At 29.8% G+C, this 24504-nt stretch overlaps 1 protein-coding gene across 1 annotated transcript; it reads right to left on the bottom strand.

Moving 5' to 3' along the window:
* Positions 1-17351: 17351 nt before the first annotated feature.
* Positions 17352-18081, bottom strand: LOC135956273 (uncharacterized). The gene is made up of 2 exons (XM_065506708.1): positions 17963-18081; positions 17352-17894 (listed from the first exon to the last, which is right to left on the bottom strand). The coding sequence occupies exons 1-2, from the start codon at positions 17999-18001 to the stop codon at positions 17538-17540; spliced, it is 396 nt and encodes a 131-aa protein (XP_065362780.1). The 5' UTR covers positions 18002-18081; the 3' UTR covers positions 17352-17537.
* Positions 18082-24504: the final 6423 nt, after the last annotated feature.

Below are 24504 nucleotides of genomic sequence, written 5' to 3'. Positions count from 1 at the left end.
TAAATCTTAAAATAATGTTCACAAATTAGCTTTGAAATATTTGAAATTGAAAATCTTACCTTTGATCCCAATTTGATAGTAAATATTTTTTATATTTTTTTTAATATTTTTCAAATTAATGAAAATTATGTATTAATTTTTTCACAAACTTCAAAGAATATATGGGAAAATTTTTAATTAATATGGTATTACTATTTTAACGAAAACGTCAAAATCCTTAAGCATGTCAGACGTAGAATTTTAAAAAATAAAGAGAGAATGAAACTACCTTCTATTTTTCTACTATGGTTTTGTTTATTTGAAATGTTTTTTTTTTAATTTTTCTATTTATATAAATTTTTTTTTAAATTTTATATTCGAATAGATTTATTCTCAAGAATTATTGATTGAATATTTTTTTATTCTAAACTGAAACATTTTATTCATTCGAATAAAAATTGTTTTTTTTCTCGATTATTCGAATAATTTTTATTCGAATTACAACACTACATAATACAGATATACATACAGTGTGTGTGTATATTTAAAAATAATGAAGAAAAAAAAACCTTGAAGTATTTATTTAAATTAAATTGAATTTTTATCAAATCAACGTACATATGTATACGAGTATGCAGTCTATATTTCGACACATGTGCATTCATTTAGATATGTATTAGTTTTTTCAGAAAAACTTCAATTTGTATTATAAAATGTATAAATAATAAAAATGTCCTTTAATAATAAAATTTAAAAATAATGTATAAACTACTTTAAATTTTGTTAAAATTTATAGTCCTGCATGAAATGACCAAGAGCAAAAACATCATTTCCTATTTGACTTTGGGCAACCAGCCTGTAATGGAAGTAAAACAATAAATCCTTAACATGTCTTACATTTGTTTGTGTTTGTAATACGCACACGCATGTATACTCACATACATACATACATTTTCAATTATCCTGCAGTAGTTGTAACTAGTTTCACACCAGCTAGCATTTTTTGGAAATTTTAATCAAATTGCGGAATATTGGAATATGCGCAAATTTTTTAGGAATAGGAATCATTTTTTAAGCATGCTACTTATTAATCAGTTTTAGGTCATCAAAACTAGTCGAAAAAGACTTAGCATGGCGATTAGTCACCCAAAAATCTTCCAAAGAATATTATTAAACAGAAAATACTGAAATACTTAAACATTTAATATTATAAACCAAATGAGAATTATATCAACTCATTTTAGCCCAGCCAACATCTTTTGGCGTATCTCCTAAAAGAGTCTTTTATAAGCCCCTTTTCTAATCAGTTTCGACTCATATTTGACAAGTGTTTACGAATCATTTTTGAGTAACTTTTAAGTCTGATTGTTGTGGTCCTGTTACAAATAAAAACAATAGTTCATGAAACTGCGTGAAATATAATTACAAAATATATTTTTAAACAATCATATTTAGAACAGTTTTTTTCAATATTGCCTGTCATATGTAAATTCGTGTGCCTGTTTCGTAATCGTATATGTTCTCATCACGAAATAGTTGTTGCAATGACCGAAATGTATTTCGTACATTCGGGTGAAGACACAGTCACAAAGCTTAGATAACCTATAGCCCACATATGGACGACTCAGAAAGTGATTCTCGATTGGTATTTTTGGGTTTGATATTAAATCCTATGGATTAATAATGATTTAGAAGTAGCGTCTTGGAAATCTTTTGTTGTCGTTGTGAAAAATTTCTTAAGAAATCAAAAGGCTGAAAATTACGAGGAATTAAGTATATCTCTTTTAATTAGCTTTACAAATTTTGGATATAATGTGAGCATAAAAGTACACTATCTGCACAGTCATTTAGACAAGTTTCCTGAAAATCTTGGATCGTATAGCGAAGCACAAGGTGAATGTTTCCATAAAGATTTAAAAGTGAAGGAAGATTGATACATATCACTAATAGAGATGCTAATCGGGACTGATTTTTAAAAATCCCGGGGTTCGGGATTTGGTAAACAATCCCGAAATCCCGACCCGGGGTTTCGGGAAATCTAAAATCCCGAAAATTATAAGAAAGAAACGTACATAATTATGTCTTTACAATTGAAAGTAAATTTTTTATTTAGCAATTAATTTTTATTAGACACTAAAAAGCATAAAATACTTGCATGAGTACATTATATAAGAAGAAATAACAATAAACTATGTACATTAGGCCGGGTCGATTTGTATGGACGATCAAAACGTAAAAAATCGTATAGCAGAAACGCAATCTACGCAAAATTCTAAGAAATTATCCCCAAGAAACCATAGGTCTAAAATCAAATCCTATCTTGCGTATTTCGTCTTTTATCCAATAAAAAAATAAAACTATTAAAAAAAATATACAGTCAAGGAAAAAAGTCTACATACACCCTATGATTTAGGGGTTTTAGAGAGTTCGCGAAGATATTTAAAAAAAAATGTTTATGTCAGTATTTAAGGCATTAATAAATAACTTTATTTATAAAATAAAAAATTAAATAATTTACATATTATAAACCATAATAACAAAAACATTAAAAATTCATAGGAAAAAAGTAAAATTTTGTATAAAAATTAAAAAAAAATAATAACTCTTTATATTTGGTTGGTACACCTTGGGCATCAATAAGACGACGGTGCATTCATTTCACCAAATCCTCTGTAATAGAGGGTGTTTTTCGGCTTATGCTCGAGTAAGAGCGGTTTTTAATGTTTCAAGGCCACTGTGCTCTATGGGTTTAAGTCCGGTGACTGGTGTGGTGAATATAGCTGTCTATGAGCATAATAAAGAAGCCAGCCTCGAACAAATGCTTAGGGTCGTTATCTTTCTGAAAAATCAGTTGATTTCCAGACCCAAACTATCAACAAATTCCTTAATATTTTGTTCCAATATGTTTTTATATTGATAGCGGTCCATGTTACGCACGGCAAAAACCAAACGACCCACTCCAGATGACGCCATGGCACCCCAAACCATAACTCCACCACGTTTGACTATAGGTACAATATTCTTTGGATCAAGAGCAGTGTTTGGTTTTCTCCAAACTTTGGATCGGACATCACTTACGAAAATATAATACTTACTTTCGTCGGCAAATACAATACGATTCCAAAAATTCATACCCTTGTCCATATGAGCTTCAGCAAACTCAAGCCAAAGTTTATGTTTATTCGCTGAAATGAGTGGTTTTTTGCGTGATGTTCTGCTATTAAATCCATTGTCATGTAAAATGTTTATAATTTTTCGTGGAGTAACAATGTTATTGGATCATTTATCGATCTGTTCCGCCAATTTTGGAGCGCTTATTTTCGAATCCTGGTTCACTACTTTCAAAATACTGGAACATCACGTCTCGAAAACTTCTTAGGTTTGCCAGATCTTGGATTATTTTCGGTTCTATTGGTGTTATTATAATGTTTTATGATCGTCTGTACAGTAGCTGACTTAATTTTGTTGTCTTAGCAATTTCTCCATAAAATTTATTTTCCTTTTGGAGATTTACGACCATATTCCGAACTGGAATATGAAACCTTTTTCAATTTGTCATTTTCAAGGATAAAAAATTGAAAAAAAATCTTTAATTATCACTTTAACAATTTGCTTGTAAATTTAAATAAATCCACAAAATTGACTTTTATTTCCTTTTCTTGGTTTTAAATATTGTATGTGATGTTAGAAGATACTACGTTGTATGTAGACTTTTTTCCCGCTAATTATTATGTTTTTTCCCAATAATTTCTATGTTGCATTTTTTTCATATTCTTTTTTACTTCAAACTGTCTTAATATTAAATACCTTAAACATTGCTATAACATATTTTTTTAATTATTGCCACTAATTCTCTAAAACTTCAAAATTGTAGGGTGTATTTAGCATTTTTTCCTTGACTGTATATATACTGCAATATCATTGGATAAAAGACGAAATTCGATAGGATTTGATTTTAGACCTATGGTTTCTTCTTACAATTTTTCGTAGAATGCGTTTCTGCTATACGATTTTTCGTGAAAAAAATCGACATACTGGTGAAAAACCGTACTTTAGTATAAACAAGTAAGAAAGTATGGTCGGTCAAGCCCGACCATATAATACCCTACACCAAGTAAATGAGTAAAAATATTTTTCTTTTAAAACATCAATAATTTACATTTTTGAGTGATTTTCGGAAGTGGGCCTTATATGGGAGCTATGACCAATTATGGACCGATCACCATAAAATTAGGTCGTGCGATTTATGTCTATATTAAAGTTAACTATGTTGAATTTTGTGTGTATACCAACATTTTTAAGCTATTTATGCACGTTAAACTGATTTTCGGAAGCGGGTCTATATGGGAGCTATGACTAATTATGGACCGATCGTAACAAAATTTGGTGACATGAATTTTGTATATATAAAACTTATTTGGAGCGAAATTTGTGTAGATACATAGATAAATTAAACGTTTATGACCGATAAAGTCCAATTTCGAGGGGACATTTGTATGGGGGCTAGGTGAAATAATGGACCGATTTCAGCCAGTTTCAATAGGCTTGGTCCTTGGGCCGAAAAAGTAATATGCACCAAATTTGATCGAAATGTCTTCAAAATTGCGACCTGTACTCTGCGCACAAGGTTTACATGGACAGCCAGCCAGCCAGCCAGCCAGCCAGCCAGCCAGCCAGCCAACCAGACGGACGGACGGACGGACGGACGGACGGACATCGTTTAATCGACTCAGAAAGTGATTCTAAGTCGATCGGTATACTTTAAGGTGGGTGTTAGACTAATATTTTTGTGCGTTACAAACATCTGCACAAACGCATAATACCCTCCCCACTATGGTGGTGTAGGGTATAAAAAGTGTTTATTTAAATAGCTTCTTAAGAATACTATTGCATCTATGGTTTCCCCTATTTATTTATGAAAAACGGGATTTGTAAAATCCCGAAAACCCCGGGATTTAAAATTAAAAAATCCCGGTCTTCGGGATTTAGAAAATCCCGAAAACCCCGGAATTTTCGGGAACGGGGTGATCTCTAATCACTATACAACAAAATCAAATTTTTTCCAAAATTACATGGCCCGACCAACAAATTTTGATAGAGGAGACAAAAAAATAGACACGTGTATCGGCGTTTTGAGAGTTTACATCTGAATTTCATTTGAGGGGCAGTTAAAGTTACCCAACTCTTTTACATTCTTATTGTTAATCGGCATAAGAAACCATGTGATCCTTACATTTTATGTATAAAATGTGTTAAGCAAATTTATGTAGAATGTTACGGAGCACATTTTTGTAGAATATGTTAACCCACTAAAATTTAAAATCTAAATTTTAGAGTCTAAATCCTCAAGCCATGGGTCTTTTTTGTCCTTCTTTTAAAAAATAGCTACAAACACCATTATAACAGATTTAAGGGGTTAAAATGTTCTGCAAAAATATTATCCGTGAAATTTTACTTAATTTTACTTATATTTTCCGTTTCGGTGTATTCAGGGACTTATAGTCACAATACGCCCACAACTACACTATTTGCAGTTAAGGACGCTATCAAACTAGCGATTATATTTGTGATAGGCAACGAACAGAAAATCAATTAAGAAAAGAAACTAGTTGGAATGATTAAGTAGCAATAGATCTAGTGAAAAGTTGATAAATGCTGCATATATAACTGTAGGGTTGTTCCTAAGTATGGATGGCTATGTATTATAAATTACAGTTTATACTGGTTAGTATGCGTAAGGTCTCTTGTCTTTAACAAAACAAACACAAACACGCAAATGATACTGTACATCCTTAATATTCTTTAGTGACATTACAACTACGACAATATCTATTACACTTTCATAGTTAAATGCACAGAGACATGGTTTGAGATTGTGTGTGTGTTGCAGGAAGTTGTTGCAAAAATATTATAGATACAGACGTATGTATGCAAATTATGTTAGCCCTATGTGTATTAATATTAGTCTGTCATCCACCATAAAGGGGGGTCACACGGTATGTATTCCATATGTATTGGATACACACAGTGTTGTATTTCAAAATACGCATTTGGTAAATTCACAAAGTCTACTATCATGTCATATTGTCATAATGTCCTAATATTTCAAACAAAAAAAATTTCCTAAAATAATATTCCCCTGTATGCTATGTTTATTGTGTTATCGTAACCAACCAGCAGAGACCTGCGATGCATCGCGATGAACGCCTAAGAGTCGATTAAGCCGAGCCGCCGAGTCATGAAATATTAGGACATTGGACATATAGTACATTGTCCAATTGTTAAACACTAAAACAGAACATGCTCTAATTGCCAAAAATGTCACATGTATTTTACATACACAAAGTTTCATATGAATCACACGGTATGTACATTAGGGTGGCCCTTAATAAACGAAAGTTGGATTTTGGTCATTCTCACCCCTCCCCCAGTTTGGTGAACATTAGTAAAAAAAATCATCCTGAACAAATTTTAGGTAAATTGTTTGGGGTTAAGACGTGCCGCAAACCCTCTGAAGTTTTGAGATCATTTACAAGGGGAAAAATGCATTTTTTTCAGTTTTTTGCCATTAAAAAATTATTTTTGCAATTTAATTTAAAAGAATAGTAATGTGTGCGTAATTGCCATTCTGATAAGACATAAAAAACAGAAATTGGTCAAAAATTTTTAAAGTTATTAAAAATTCTCCAGGCCATTAACGTGTCTCAAGCAACTAGAACAAGAAATGTAGGATCAAAATTAACATATTTTGATAAATATTAACATAAAAGCTAATTTTTACTTAAAATATATCCATATTTACTTCTATATGAGTTTTTGTCTTCGTAGGATACCGTAAACCTATTCAGAATATTATTGTCCAGATAATTCTAAATATAATCTGAAAGTTTTACTAAAATTGGAAAACGTTAAACCTTAAATCGTGAAGGTCAAATTTTTCAATATTTCGAATTTCTCTTGGAAAGATAGAGAAATGTTGTATATTTTTGGGCCGATATAATAATGGCCAAATAATTGGTTTTTCTTGGTCATACCTGCGAATAGGTTAACGGTATACTACGAAGACAAAAACTCATATAGAAGTAAATATGGATCATTTTAAGTAAAAATTACCTTTTATTTTAATATTTATCAAAATATGTTAATTTTGTTCTTAGATTTCTTTTTCTAGTTGCCTGAGACACAATTTCTGTTTTTTATGTCTTGTTAGAACGACAATTAAGTAGACATTTCTATTCTTTTAAATTAAATTGCAAAAGTATTTTTTTAATGACAAAATTTTTACAAAAACTGAAAAAATTGCATTTTTTCCCCTTGTAAATGAATCTCAAAACTTGAGAGGGCTTGCGGCACGTCTTAACCCCAAACGATTTACCTAAAATTTGTTCAGGATGATTTTTTTACAAATGTTCACGAAACTGGGGGTGAGAATGGCCAAAATCCAACTTTCGTTTATTTGGGTCAACCCTAATGTACATGTTTACATGAGGAAAAATTTCGCAATGCATACATATCACAATACACATGCAATACAAATCATTCGACCTAATTTTATGACGATAGGATCATAACTCCCATAATAGTCTCTTAAAAATGTTGGAATCTATATAAAATTCAACACAAATAAATATGTTTCATAAATACTGAAATCCATAAATACATAAATCAAACAAGCAAAATTTTAATTTCTAATTTCACCAAAGACGACAACATAAAAGAAAAAAAATATTGAAATTTTAAAAGAAAAGTACTTTCTTACTTGTTATACCCTAGACCACCATTGTAGGGGGGGTATATTGCATTTATGCAGATGTTTGTAACGGTTTATCAATGTCCGTCCATCTAGTTGGCTATCCATGTAAACATGTGCGCAATTTTGAAGATATTTCGGTAAGATTTGGCAAATGCGTTTTTTCGGCGAAAGCCATATACGACAGCCATGGACGAAGGCTCTTGAAACTGGTTGAAATCGATCCTTTAGTTCACATAGTCTTAAAAATTTTGGCATTTAGAAAACAACTCGTGTTAAAAAATGTTTTCATCGTTTTACTAGTGGTTGCCTTTATTTACTACAATTATAATCTTTCTTAACTTTATTTGTTCAGTTCCTAATTTCTTGCATTTAGTTATCAAAGTTGTTGTTTTCAGAACGTGATTTCCTGATAGAAATTTCTGACCTAGTCCCATTATATTTGATTTCAGATTTTCGATCATCCTTCATAATTATGAAACACATTTTTCAATCGATCCAATAGTTTAGGCATAATTCTATGTATGCCTTATAGCTAGTTCCAAATTTCATAAGGTCCCAGAATAATTACATTTGATTTGCATCATCTATAAACGGTGTAAAACAAATGTATAAAACTTACTTAAACTAGAATATGATGGCTATACAAAACAAGTATCAAATCTTGTCTGTATGTATGTAAAACTTTTGCTAGGAATTATTTTGATAATAAATTAAATTCAATTTGTTAGTAGAAATTATCAAAGCGTGCTCAACTAATGAGTTTGAATTCAATCGAACACAATACAGTTTCCAACTCAACTACGTAAATGTATTATTATCTGTTGCGGTAATCTTAATTTCAACAACATTGGAATTCTATGAAATTTCAATAGAAAAAGTAATTGTATCATAATTCTTAAACCATAAATACTTTCTTTCCTTCCATCCGTCTTGTGTTACTGCTATATTATTATATGAGTGATGTAAAATGTGGCAATAAAAATTTTTAACAAAATTATTTTAAACATGGAATTTATTGTTAAAAAAAATATTTAAAAAAACTCAACTTTTTTTACAGTTTGGTTGGTAAATTATCCTTGAACTCAAGAGTCTCTGTTTTTTTCTCTTTTTTGGTCGATAATGGTTGCTGCTGCTACAAGTACGTTTTCTATGTGACTTATGAAATAATGAAAAAAAAAATCAGTAGTTGGCAGCTGAACCACTAAAATGCCATCAACTATTTAATGTAGTTTCCGTTTCATGGTAAATTGTAACTCAGTAATAGCAACCAGTGAGTGAAGGAGTAAAATAGTGAGTGAGTGTATGACAAGTCGCATCATTGACTGGGGTGGTGTAATATGGAAGCTAATCTTGTTGTTTCCACTGCTGCTGATCCCACTGCTGCTGTTCTCGTTGAGCTATTCGGGGTTTATGCTTCTTAGTATTGAAAGAACTAAACTACACAAAAAATGCCTTTGGTTTTGAGTCAAGTATGATGATGGTATTTTTTGGTATACATATATTTTTTTTTTTGTTAGTTTGATTTAAAATTTTTTTTCTTTATTGATGCGAGTGACTTTTACTGTTGCTGCCTGCAATTGACTTGTTGTTGAACTAGAATGTGTTTTTTTTTATTTTAGATTTTTCACAAACCTTTTATAGCCAATTGCCAACAATGATTCTTTTTCGTTGCATTTTAGTAAATTTTGCAAATAAAAAATGTTTCTGGATATACTAATATACAAACTAAATTGGTATTTTAACGTTGCACGGTGGTCAATAGAAAAAAATTGCAATTTGATTGAAAAGAAGTAAGAATCACTTCCAATTGCATGTAAACCTTATGCGCAAAGTACAGATCGTCATTTTTATGATATTTTGATCAAATTTGGAACATTCATTTTTTCGACCCAATGACGAAGGCTATAGAAACTGGCTGAAAAAATGGCCAGGCTAATTTTTAATAACTTTAACAATTTTTGTCTTTTATATCTCATTAGAACGACAATTACGTACACATTTCGATTCTTTTAAATTAAAAAGCAAAAGTGATGAATAGCAACATTTTTACAAAAACAAAAACCTCAAAACTTTGAGAGACGAGCGGCACGGGTTGCCCTTCTTAGAACAAGCTAAAAAAATTGTTGGTAGTATTTCAGATCATTGCAAAAGTATTCAGCGGGTTCGGTTTCAACATTTCAAACATTTAACTCTAATATATATACATATGTATACTAGAGTGACAGCCGATTTTTTTTTTTAGATATCAAAGAGTGCCGGGTGGAATATTGTGACACTAGGCCTAAATGTTAAGTGCTGAAAATTTGAGCCAAATCGGGCAACGATTTCTGGACCCGCATCGAGGTCAAAGTTCAGATATATGCAAAATTATACTATTTATATGAAATAAATAGGTGAAACTCGTTAAATTTCTGCATTGTTTTCTAGAAATGTATAGATTTATTTATATTAATGAATATTAAATTAAAATTTTTTTTTTGGAAGTTAACCCTGCATCTCCTTTGGGTCAAAATGACCCAAAAACTGTATTATCGCCAAAATTCGGAAAAAATGCAAATTTTTCAGATATTTTAAAAAATTTGCTACTAAATAAATACTTTTGCAATTGAATGCAAAAGAATAGAAATGTGTACGTAATTATCGTTGTAATGAGATATAAATGACAAAATTTGGTTAAGCAATGTTAAAGTTATTACAAATTCGCCAGACCATTAATGTGTTTCAGGCCACTTGAACAAAAAATTTAGGAAAAAAAATTAACATATTTCGAGAAAAATTAAAATAAAAGCTAATTTTTATTTAAAATATATCCGTATTTACTTGTGTATGAGTTTTTGTCTTCGTAGGATACCGTTAACCTATTCGCAGGTATGGCCAAAAAAAATATTTTTTTTAACGGCTGTTTCAAATCTCCATTTTCAAATTTTTAAAAATTTTGTTAAACAAATTTCAGAATTTTTTGATCATCACATTGGGATTTATTGAGATCAAAATAGGGAATAAAAATATGAAAAAATTATGTCAATACCTCTTACAGTTTTTCCGTACCTGAGATTTAAATTTTGCGATTTTCAAGAAAAACTAATTTTTGGTCCATATTTAGGCGAATGAGCCCAATTTCCTTAATGTTATAAACTTTAAGTAAAACCTATTCATAATATTATAGTCCTTGTAATTTTAAATATGGTCTGATAGTTTTACCAAAATCGGAAAACGATAACCTTAAATCGTGAAGGTCAAAGGTCAAATTTTTCAATATTTGGAATTTCTAAAGAAAAGATAGCGAAATGTTATATATTTTTGGGCCGATTTTAATGGAACTTGAGCAAAATATACATTGGGGTCTAACATTTACAACAGCAGTGCAAAAATGGATTTAATCCTTTAAGAGCACTTGGGGTCAAAATGGCTGTGTTTTTCGTGATTTTAAATGTTGAGGGTAATTTGGACCCCAAGTGCTGCTAAGAGTTAATTTCCATTTTTGGGCTGTTATTTTAAATTCTGAACTTTATGTTATACTTTCCTCAAGTCTCATTAAAATCGGCAGGGTTAACTTCCAAAAAAATTTTTAATTTAATATTCATTAATATAAATAAATCTATACATTTCTAGAAAACAATGCAGAAATTTAACGAGTTTCACCTATTTATTCCATATAAATAGTAAAATTTTGCATATATCTGAACTTTGACCTCGATGCGCGTCCAGAAATCGTTGACCGATTTGGCTCAAATTTTCAGCACTTAACTTTTATTCCTAGTGTCACAATATTCCACCCGGCACTCTTCAAAATTTTAACAAAAAATTTTTTCCATACAACTGATTGTCACTCTAATGTATACCAAAGTCATGTCACCAAATTTTATTATGATCGGTGCATAATTAGTCATAGCTCCCATATAAGACCCACTGCCGATAATTACTTTAAAGAGCATAAATCTCTTAAACATATTGGAATGCACATAAAATTCAACATTAATAAGTTTCATATAAATATAAATCATACGACATAATTTCATGGCGATTGGTCCGAAATTGCTCATAGCCCACTTCCGAAAATCACTCACGAAATTTTAAATGAAAACTATTTTTGCTCATGGTCGGGCTTCTTTCTTATTTGTTTTATATTTTCTATAACTAAATAATATCAGCAAAAAATGTAATTTTGTTAGATTCATACATTTAAATTTTATCGGGAACAATTTTATCGGGTTGGAAACTTTTCCAAATATTAATATTTTTAACTAATAGGACAAAATCCAAAATCAAATAAATTTGAATTTTTTTACTGTTTTCAATATAAAATAAGAAAGAAAATGTTCGTTCGCATTTAGTGAGCCAGGCCCTAAATTTGTTTGTATTTATACACTACACCACCATAGTGGGGAGGGTATATTGGGTTAGTGATGATTTTGTAACATACCAAAATACTGTCCCAACACCCACCTTAAGGTATACCAATCTGCTCAGGATCACATTCAGCGATGTCCGTCCGTCCGTCTGTCTGTCCATGTAAACCTTGTAATCAAAATACAGGTCGCAATTTCAAAGGTAATTCGATAAAATTTAGTACAATCTTCTTTAATGCCTCAAGGAGGAAGCCTATTGAATTTGGTTAGAATCGGTGCATTATTTCTCCTAGCGCCCATACGATTGCCCTATCTGAAAATAGTTAAGCTCTCATAAATACCTTAGTTATATAGATATCCAAACTTAATTCTCCAGAAATGAGTTTTATATAAGTCAAACTCGCCTCACCAAATTTTGTGATGATCGGTCCACAATTAGTCATAGCTACCATATAGGCCCACTTCCGAAAATCACTTTAACTAGCATAAATCTCTTAAAAATATTGGTATCCTCATTAAACTCAGCACAAATAATTTATATATATACAAAAGTCATGTCACTCAATTTTATAACGATGGGTCCATAATTAGTCATAGCTCCCATATGATGCCCACTTCCGAAAATAATTTTAATGCGTGTAGATTTCTTAAAAATGTTGGTATTAAAATAAAATTCAACACAAATAGGTTTCATATATGCAGAAGTCATGCCACCTAATTTTATTGCGATTGGTCCATAATTATATTGGTGTAGGTATCATATGGTCGGGCTTGACCGACTATACTTTCTTACTTGTTTTTTTATTATATGCTTTTATTTATCGATATGAGTATAAAAAACTAAGATCATAATTAAATTCTAAAAATAACTATGTACAAAAGAAGTACTCGTGTTTATAATTATAGTATAGAAAAAATAATGGAAACTTAAGTTTACTTTTTACTAAAATTGTCTGTTTCTTTTAGTGGCTCAATATTATATTGTATATCCTTTCTTTCATACTACTGCTTCACAACGACAGTTATTGATTCAATTGTCCCATTTAAAAAAAAAAAAAAAATCAACAATATAATGGTCACCGTAATTATGGATTTTTTTGCGGTAACCATAATATGGTTAAGTTTCCATTCGCATCATTATAGAAATCATATATATGATTGTAGGTCATGTTTTTGGTAATTGAAATTAAGGTATATAGTTTTCAAAAAAAGTTTGCATTGCATTATCAATCACTGTATATACAGTGGTAAGTCCGCACAAAGTTTATCATTTATTTTGATCGAAAAATGTTACCAGTAGCACGTTTCTGTATTTCTCGCATCGGAAAACTTCTCACATGAAGTGTGAAACAAAAAATTCCATCGTTTCTCGATGTGCGAGAAAAAAGTGTTTCCGTATTTGAATGCGAAAACAGACAACACAGATTCTGTTCTTACTGGAATATTTCGTGTCAAATTCAAGATAAACGTCAACGAAAGAAAGAAATTATAATAAAACGAAAACAGTGAAAGGCTAAAAAATTTAAAATGCCAAAACACATTTTTGTGTACTTACATGTGTATATATAATTATTTTATTCAAACTCTGTACTACTTACATTTTCGGCTGATTTGGGTTCCATATTTAGACATACGAAGTTAAAAATATCTATATTTTTTAAAATTTAGTTTTTATCACACCAATTTCAAATGTGACTTGTTTTGACAGTTCTTGTGAGAAACTTTTCGCAAAATATTGTTACAGAAACACTTTTTCTCACATACTTCCAATAATTGCTGGACAATTATTTAAATGACAGATAATTCTCGCAAACTCAAGATACAGAAACACTTGTGCGAGAAAAAACATATTTTGTTTCATTTTACACTGTTTTTGTTGCAATTCAATCGTTTCATGCGGAAAGTTTTTCGATTCGAGAAATACAGAAACGGGCTACAGTTCAACATATTTTGTTAATTTTTAGAATTATAAGTTAGCTACGTATTAGCAACATTTGTGACTAATATCGGTTATTAATGTCTCCTCATCTCCATATTGTGTTTTAATTGTTTTTAAACATTTAGTTGTTTCTCTCTAGGCGCCTACGGACGGACATAGCCAGATCGTCTTAGAATTTTATAAGGAGACAGAATACACTTTTGTAGGTCTACGGATTGATGTGTATCAAACCTGATTTAGCAACTTTTATCTCAAAATTTGAATTTTTGTATATTCTCTTAATTTTTTTGTTTTCATTTTCTAAAATTGTTCAAAATGACTCCAATGCAAATATTTATTGTAATTTTAACAGCTTTAATAGAAGACATAAAAAATAAAATTCTACCTAAACACATTTTCCTACATTCAATCCACTGTGCTTTAAAAATTTGGCATTTTCTCACTAACGATGTATATAGACGAGAAAAATTCATCGTATCCATTTTTCATAGTTTATTCCAAATCTAAAACATACAAAGTCAGTACTATAATAGTACAGAGTAAATTCGTAAGTAAACTGACTTCTATACTAGATTTTTTCGTTCATGCAGCTCTCAAGTATGACTTGCATGTTTGTTTGTATTCAATTCTTTCGATACTTGTAGAATTTTATTTTTTTCAAAATATGTTAAACTTTGTTGCCACACATAGCGATACTTACTAAAATTTCTATTTCTATATTTTGTTTATCCCCTACCCCAAATTTAGCGATTATGGGCGATTAGCATAAATTTTGTATCATTGTCATTAAATTTATACGCTTGCCCTGATGAATTCATTGAAATAATTTGAATGCTTTTCTGTCGAAATTTCCAGCCATAAATCGCATGCATAGAAAATTTATATTGATTGATTTGTGTTTGTGTTGGCTTTTTGTTGATTTCAACCATAATGTTTCATGATTTTTATTGCATTTTACCATTATTGGTCATTTCATTTGCATAAATAAATTATTGTTCTGTTGGGGGAAGATGTAATTGCACGTGCGGCTTTTGTGGTAATTGTTTACTTTGCGCAAACAATTTTATTGATTTTTTAAGGGGCTGTTTTAGAAAATAGTACTATTTACATGTGTTGTTTTTTTTATATGCGTACTAATTTTTTGGCAATATTTCTTTGTGTTTCAAATCTGCTTTAAAGTTTTAGTGATAACACAGGTCAAAAGCAAAAACAGGTTTCACTAACCCCTATATAGATTTGATGCATTATGGTTACATAAGTACAAAAATTATAAACTTTTTTAATTCTATGGATAGATTTTTTTTTATTTTTATACCCTACACCACCATAGTGGGGAGGGTATAATGCGTTTGTGCAGATGTTTGTAACGAAATTTGATACATATCATTTTTTCGGCTCAAGGACCAAGCCTATTGAAACTGGCTGAAATCGGTCCATTATTTCACCTAGCCCCCATACAAATGTCCTCCCGAACTTGGACTTTATCGGTCATAAATGTTTAATTTATATATTTATCTCCACAAATTCCGCTCCAAATAAGTTTTATATATACAAAATTCATGTCACCAAATTTTGTTACGATCGGTCCATAATTAGTCATAGCTCCCATATAGACCCGCTTCCGAAAATCACTTTAACGTGCATAAATCGCTTAAAAATGTTGGTATACACACAAAATTCAACATAGTTAACTTTAATATAGACATAAATCACACGACCTAATTTCATTGTGATCGGTCCATAATTGGTCATAGCCCATAAGGCCCACTTCCGAATATCACTCAAAAATATAAATTATTGAAATTTTAAAAGAAAAATGTTTTTGGGCGTTACAAACATCTGCACAAACGCATAATACCCTCCCCACTATGGTGGTGTAGGGTATAAATATATATTTTTTACGTGAAACTAGCTAATTTTTGTGTTTTTAAAAACACAAACGGCAGAATTTGTTTAGGTTTGTTAAATTTTCGTAAAGCCGCATATAATTGCAACAAAATGAGATATCGAACATAAAAATCTATTATTCACAAATAAGCGAATTCGCCCATTTTCACAAAATTTTACTTTTTTTGTTTGATATACATATGTACATAAAATTGAGTAGTTAATGTTCTTCTTTCGATTAATTGAATTTTGAAAACATTTTTCCCATGCTATGTAAAAATTTCCACATATATATTGCGTTTTAATCGGCTCAGTAGTTTCGGAGTGAAAATAGCAATGTTTAGTATGTTTTAAAAAATCATGAAAAATCGAAAACGGCAGAAATGGTTCAGATTTATTACTTTATCGCAAAGCCACATGAAATAGGAACAAAATGAGATATTGGTCATAAATATCAATGGATTCTTTTCGAAATTATTCAGAATTAAGTGAATTCGCTGATTTTCACAAAATTTTATGTGATGGGAAAAATGTTTTCAAAATTCAATCAATCGAATGAAGAACATTAACTACTAAATTTTGTGTATGTATGTATCAAACAAAAAAGTAAAATTTTGTGAAAATGAGCGAATTCACTTAATTCTGAATAAATTCCAAAAGAATCAATAAATTTTCATGATCGATATCTCATTTTTGTGCTATTATATGTGGGTTTGCGATAAAGCAATAAACGTAATAATTTCTGCCGTTTTTCATCAGTTTTATAAAACACAAAAATTTGCTATTTTCACATAAAAAATATATTTTTTGCTTCAATTTTTGTTATTATAACTCCGAAACAACTGAGTTCATTAAAACGAAATATATAAACGGATTAAAGGTTGTATAAATTTAAGCTTTTCTAAGTTAATTTTAATAATATCGGATCAATCCATTTTGAGTTATTATAAACTATGTGGAGAAACGTCTAAAAAAAATCACAATTTTAAATTTCGACCATATTTGTACTACTGGAACCACAATACATCAAAATTATGCAGTGGTTTAAAGCTTCTAAAATTTGTTCTATTTTGTTGCCCTGTGTTATTAAACGAGTATTTGTAACATTAACAATATAGTTATAGAGTGGAATTATTTTAGCTGTGATATTAATTTAAGTTTGTGTTTTAAATTTAGGTTAATGTTATACCCTACAGAATCATTGTAGGAAGGGTTTCATGCGTTTGTGCTGATGTTTGTAACGCCCAAAAATATTAGTCTAACACCCATCTAAAAGTTTACCGATCGACTTTGAATCTCTTTCTGAAACGTTTTTCAAAAACGTTTTCCTATTTTCTTTTATTTTTCCTATTTTCTTTTATATATAGAAGAAAATACCATAACATTTTGCGCAAGTTATACCTATGATAAAAACAGAAAGTCTGTAGAAAATGGTAAGAATTCATTCCCAATTCACATTTATAGACTTTATTAGGTAAAATTAAAATAATTGCTCAGAAATCAGTTTAAAATCGCTAAACTTTTTATATTAAAATTTTTGATAACCGCTTGGTGCATTTTTTTATCCATACAAATTGACCAACTTTAATATAATATGTATAAAAAAATTTCTATTCAATAATGGTATTCACTACCAAAATAATCCCATTCTCGATGCTCCCGATGTATATGGCCTATATTTGGCCTGCAATGCTCCTAAAGCGGCCATGCCATCACGTAACAGCGATGAACTACACACTTTATACTGCCATATATCGAGGGTTGTTTGCACGAATGACTCACAAGTTGTCAGACCCTCTTTAACGTTTTGTAGCACTTTCTCGCCTTCCGGTTTTGCTTCAAGCGGTAAAGCCTCACGTATATATTCTTCTATGGCTAAACTAACCACATTTGAGAATTTAAAAGCCTCTTGTATTTCCGCATCGATTTCTAATGTTAAATCAGGTGAGCCGTTATTATTTTGACTAAGTACCGTGGGTACAATTAACTGAAAAAACAAACGCACAAAACAATTATAATTTTTTTGGTAATTTTAGAAATTTTATCTAAATTTACCGCATTTAAAACGAAACATAAAGTGCAAAATTTAAACATGGTTTTATTGAAATTTATGTTTTACTTGCTATTGTTACTGGTCTGCAGGTTTTAATGAAACTGACTGTTTAATAATTGCTGTGATTTTTTTGTTTTGTGAAATTTATCTTTTTTTTTATTTAAGATTTAATGTATTTAAGATTAGATATCTGGTGTATGTAGGTTTTTGATAAATAAAAAGTTGTTTTATTTAACACAATTTATCAGTTTTATTTTTATTTAAATAAGAAATCATAGAGAATTATACATAGAGACGAGACAAACAAAAAATGATATGTCTGATACAACAATAAAATACATTGACTAGCATGTATTTTATTGTTGCAAGAGTTAGGTTTTTGACAACAGACTTAAGTTTTTGACAATGACGTATCGTCTCTATGTGTAAGAAATATTTAATAGCATGAGTAAAGCTACCCTACAGCACAAATTGGAGATAAATCATGCACTTGTTTCATAATAACTGCCTTATTTCAGATACATAGTTTTGAAGTTACGAACACAGCTGATTACATAGGTCAACAGCAAAAAAAGGCCTCGTTAATCACTATATAGGTTTGATGCATCATGGTTACCTAAGTACAAAAATGGTAAAATTTTTTAATTCTGTGGATAGATTTTTTTTTTTATTTTTTTTTCAAAAATTGAGAATTTTTTTAGATGTTTCTCCACATAATTTATGATAACTCCAAAGAGGGTATTATTGAAGTAAACTTAGAAAAGTTAAAATTAACCTTTAATCCGTTTATACATATATATATTGCGTTTTAATCGGTTCAGTAGTTTCGGAGTTATAATAACAAATTGAAGCAAAAAATAAATAAATGTTTTAAAAAATTCATGAAAAATTGAAAACGGCAGAACTTGTTCAGGTTTATTTCTTTGTCGCAAAGCGGCGTATAATAGCAACAAAATGAGATTTCAAAGATAAAAATCGATTGGTTCTTTTCGAATTTATTCACAATTAAGTGAATTCGCTCATTTTCACAAAATTTTTTCCCATGCTATGTACAAATTTTCACATATATGTATATTGCTTTTTTAATCGGCTCAGTAGTTTCAGAGTTATAATAACAAATTGAAGCAAAAAATATATTTTTTATGTAAAAATATCAAATTTTTTTGTTTTAAAAAAATCATGAAAAATCAAAAACGGCAGAAATTGTTTAGATTTATTGCTTTATCGCAAAGCCAAATGTAATCGGAACAAAATGAGATATCAATCCTAAAAAAAGTGAATTCGGTTGTGGGTACAATTGAATTGTAATGTATTGCTTTTCTTTTTTTTTTTAATAAAATGACACAATTTTATAAAATAATTTTCTTTTTTACTTATTTTTCTAGTTAAAAAAACATTCCCGGGATTCCCGGGAAATTTAATTATAATGTATCCAAAACCTAATTACAATCTTCAAAAATATTATAAATCAAATTATTATATAGGTATAAGATAATGTATTTAAAATATAGGTACATACTACTAAAAAATAAAAATTCAGTCAATTCTCAACTTGTCATAGATTCTTCATACTGTGTGTACTTTACATAAATGTTATTACTAATTAATGGAAATATTTCAGTATATCACCCTAACTCTCACTCAAAACGTGTAAGGTAACATATATTCGGTTTCAACAGACTATATTTTGTAATTTTTTGCAATTTTAACACTAAAGATACTTTAGTTTTTTTCAAATATTATTAGCCATAGAGAATAGACATAAAGCGGAAACTCTACTGTCAAAGACCTAACTCAGTTGCCAGAAACCTAAGTGGTGCGAATGTATTAGTAAAAAAAAACTATGTGAAAACAAAAACAACACTCGTATGTGTAACATTTTTGAGTAATTTTTTTGTTTGAGTTATTTTCGAGTTTCCGCTCTATGTTCTCTATGTTATTAGCAAATAATTATTTGATCATAGATGGATTTTGAAAAAATATTATATAGTTTCTCTAAATGCGAACGAACATTTTCTTTCGTATTTTATATTGAAAACAACAAAAAAATTTAAAATTTATTTGTTGTTTTAAATTTAAAATACGAAAGAAAACGTTCGTTCGCATTTAGAGAAACAGGCAGTAAATATAATTTTAAATAATTTGTCAATTATTTGAATAATGTAAACGTAACTTTACTTGTAATGGGAAACAAATCGACTTTAACTGAATAGGTTACCCAATATTATCTGTAAATATAGAGTTTTGATGATAATGTATCCCTTTATCTTTACAAAAAGCATTTTATGAATTTATTAACAAATTATATCTGGTGCCCATAGTAACTTATCTAGTAACAATTGACAGTACAATCTAAAGAAAATTCAAACAAATAATAATGATGTTGCATTAATTCCCTTTTCATTATGTTTGCATTTATTATACCCTACACCAGTTAATACGAAACTTATGTTGGTTCTTACCGCATTATCTATCAAAAACAAAAAATGTTTCTACCTATGTCCGTTATAGACTCTGAAACCATCTAACCGATAAGCTCCAAACCAGTTTCATTAGAAAGGCAATTTTATGAAGATGGTTTTAGACACCGAAAACACTGAATTAGGTCCATTCGGTCGATTCGTTAAGTCTTTTTTCGAATTTTCCCATACACAAATTTTTTCCAATTTTGAACTTTTGAAAATTTGTATCTCTTGAAATTTTGTATGTAGGCACCTCTTCCGATGTGTTAATCCACTAAGATTGAATTTTTGGAAATTCGAATTTTAAGATATAAAAATGGTTAAAAACGCTTAAAATCAGTATCTACATCTTCGGAACTAATGAAGCTAGCTCTAAAAATTCAACTTAATATGAATTTGTGCAAAAAATAAGTGGACAGGTATGTGGTACTTTTTGATTTTTGTACTTTTATGAGGATAATATGGAAGATACCCGATTTGTTGTAATGTTTTGTATCCCATATCCCAGAAATTATTTTTAAATGGAATTGTAGTCCTTCTAAAAAAATTTCAGATTGATTTTGGCACTTTTTTTAAATTTGAATGTATAACGGATCAAATTGATCCCAAACTCGCACCAACAAATTGTGTGATGATCGGTCCTTAATTAGTCATAGCTCCCATATAAGGTCCACTTCCGAAAATCACTTTAATTAGCATAAATCTCTTAAAAATGTTGGTATTCAAATAAAATTCAACACAAATAAGTTTCATATATACAGAAGACATGCCACCTAATGTTATGGCAATTGGTCAATAATTAGTCATAGCCCCCATATAAGTTTTAAAAGAAAACTGGTTATAATCATCTTCTCTGTGTAGGATATCATATGGTCGGGCTTGACCGACTATACTTTCATACATACTTGTTTTTGTTCCAGTAATTTTTAGTTTTTGGTTGGAGGTACATGTAGTAAGAATAAATATGTGAATTAATTTCCATAATTTTTTTATTTTAAAAACAAACACAAACCCAGAGTCTCTGGCGGGAATCGAACCCGCAACCCTCAGATTAATAGTTCAGCACACCATCGACTGGTCTATCAGGGCACCCAATATAATATATATAATTTATTATTAAATTTATATTTAATTTCTTATTTCAGAAAATTAACAGAAAAAGTATACAAATTCTGCTAATAAATGTCAGTTTCAAAGTATTTGAATGTGAGTGTGTCAAAATAACTTTACTGAATGCAATTATATATAAATTAACTTCAGCAAACTGTAGGGGAAGTATCCGAATAAAAGTATATTATATGTATATCATTAGTTTTTAATATTTATTATACCCACCACCAAACAAATGGGCACCCACAAAAGACATCCGTCAATCGACCGCCTGTTGAAGTCACAATAGGGCCTACAGAGAAGGACTTAATTGTTCTCCAATATTCTTTCTTGATCAAAAATGAGCAAAATCTGTCAAGTAGAACCAGATTTATGGACAATGTTAAAATAAAATGTTAAAATCAAAATTTTAATATGTATACCATACACCACCATAGTGGGGAGGGTATACTTGGTTATTTTTGCTAATGTTTATAATGTGCAAAAATATTGTCCTAACATCCACCTCAGAGTATACCAATCTGCTCAGGATAGGGTTGCCAGCCTGGCTGGACTTGGCTTGATTGTCCAGCTTTTTTGATGCCTGTCTAGTTTCAAGCTAAAATTTCATTTGTCCAGCTAAATAGAAATTTTCGACAATTATATCTATATTATTTATTATTTCAAATTTACTTACTACTAAAAAGAAATGAATGCCAAAAAGATTTAGAGGAATACGTGTCATATGGAATTTATGAATGATGAATTAAGGATTATCAGAAGTACAGTTTTAGAGTTGTTCGATATAATGACCGTACTTATAAATAGTCTCAAAAGTAGAAAAAATTAAAAATTTGTTGGCACCAAAGTTAACAGCATTTTGAAAAAAATTTCGCCTAATGAACAAAAACTTTAAGACTGAAGTAGAAAACTTTAAAAAAAAAACATATTTTCTTGGGTAGATTTACAAAAACTTCCGCAAAAACTTCTAAAAAAGCATAGTTAAATAAATTTTAAGGAATGAAATGAAAATATTTTATTAAATTTATTCAAAAACACTTTTTGTAAAAACTTGAAAAGCGACCAAGTGGGTGTTGTAGACCCCCGTTTTCAAAGATTTTGAAACACCCTCAAAATTTTAAGTTATTTTGAAAAAACTGTTTTACATAGGTCGTAGTTCTTTAGCACATCTAACTCACACATTTTTGGAACGAAAAAAACAGTTATGGTTATGGAAAGGCAAAGCATAAAGCTTTCATAAAATTTAGGCATAAAATGTATTTTCTATGAAAACCTATTTTATTGTACAATGTTTTTAAGAAAATTGTATATAGAAAAAAACGAGACATTACTTGTTAAAATCGGTTTAAATTTGCAAAAGTTTATAAACTTTTTCGAAAAAGTTTTTGACACAATTTGTAATGTACTTAACAAGAGTACATTACAAATTCCAAGTTTTTTCTCACTGTAGCAAAAATATATTTTAATAAAAATTATTTACACAAAACCAAAATTAACATTTTCTCAGTAATTTTTTTAATGTCCAGTTTTTTTTTGATTTGTCCAGCTTTTTAGACCCCAATGTCCAGCTTTTTGCAAATTTGAATCTGGCAACCATAGCTCAGGATCACTTTCTGAGCAGATTGGTATACGATGTCCGTCCGTCCATCAATCCATCCATGTAAACCTTGTAATCAAACAGGTCGCATTTTCAAAGATAATTTGACAAAATTTGGTACAAGATTTTATATTGTCCCAAGGACAAAGCTTATTAAATTTGGTTAGAATCGGTTCATTATTTCTCCTAGCCCCCATACGATTGCCCTAGATATCCAAATCAAATTCAGCACAAATAAGTTTTATATAAGCCGAACTCGCACCACCAAATTTTGTGACGATCGCTCCATAATTAGTCATAGCTCCCATATAAGGCTCACTTCCGAAAATCACTTTAACTAGCATAAATCTCTTAAAAATCTCTTAAGTCATATATATGCAAAAGTCATTTCACCAAATTTTATTACGATCGGTCCATAATTGATAATAGCTCCCATGTGAGGCCCACTTCCGAAAATCAACAGCAACGGCTCCCAGACTTTATGGACTTTCTAAAATTCATAAACAAAATTCTACAATATTGTCGTTTCCAGTACTTATATTTCCACATATAAAATCAAAAACACGGTCATATCTTTTTGCTTTTTTGAAAGCCAAATTTCGAAAATTTCATTACGAACGACTTGTTTGGTCATGATGCTTTTATGGGTCAACATTTTCCGGGGGTGAATTGTTGTTGTTTACATTTTTTGTTTTAAAACTTGTTTATGTAAATACCGGTTTTTTTGTTTATTGTATTCAATAATTTAAAAAAAAAAGGATTTTTTAATTTAATTAATCCCGCTAAAACAAGTGCACTGGTCTGATACCCGCATTTTCATTTCCTATCCTTCCCCTGTAATGATATGTACTGTCTCGCTGTCGTAAAAAGAAGTTCAGGAGAATATTTGCTCAACCATCCTACTTATGCATTCATACATTGTAATAAATGCTTTTGATATTTTATGAACAATTTCAAAAATGCAATTATAATTTTTCATAAGTTTACAGAATAATTCATTTTTTTTATATTATTTGTGCATATTTTTACCAGAAACGAAAAAAAAAGAAACAGAAAAGTTTTCTCATTTGTATTCGTTTTTATTTTGCAGCATAAGTACTTATGACATATTATAACTCCTCTTTTTGAAATGTGGGAGTACTAAGTTTTATGTAATACTTATATGAGCGGATACTGTTTCGATAAATTTCGTTTACAGAATCCTAAGGAATGATAACCCAAGAGTGATGTTTCCAAAAATAACCTAAAATAATAAAATTATACTGTACGTATAGAATTCATATTTAAATAACACAGTACAACATTTTTCAGTTCATTGCTTTGGGACTCAATTCTGACAATTGCACGTGAAAGTAGCCCCAAAAATAAGAACTTC

This window comes from Calliphora vicina, chromosome 1 (genome assembly GCF_958450345.1).
Source record: "Calliphora vicina chromosome 1, idCalVici1.1, whole genome shotgun sequence".
Classification (NCBI taxonomy): domain Eukaryota; kingdom Metazoa; phylum Arthropoda; class Insecta; order Diptera; family Calliphoridae; genus Calliphora; species Calliphora vicina.
Note: the sequence above shows the minus strand (reverse complement) of the source record. Positions and strands in the feature narration are given on the sequence as shown.

What these genes read in the sequence shown, in the direction of transcription:
- LOC135956273 (XM_065506708.1), bottom strand. Translation starts at nt 18,001, where the DNA reads ATGTTTAAATTTTGCACTTTATGTTTCGTTTTAAATGCG. An exon ending in TATGTTTCGTTTTAAATGCG is followed by an intron (nt 17,895 to 17,962) that starts GTAAATTTAGAT and finishes TTGTTTTTTCAG; the next exon opens with TTAATTGTACCCACGGTACT.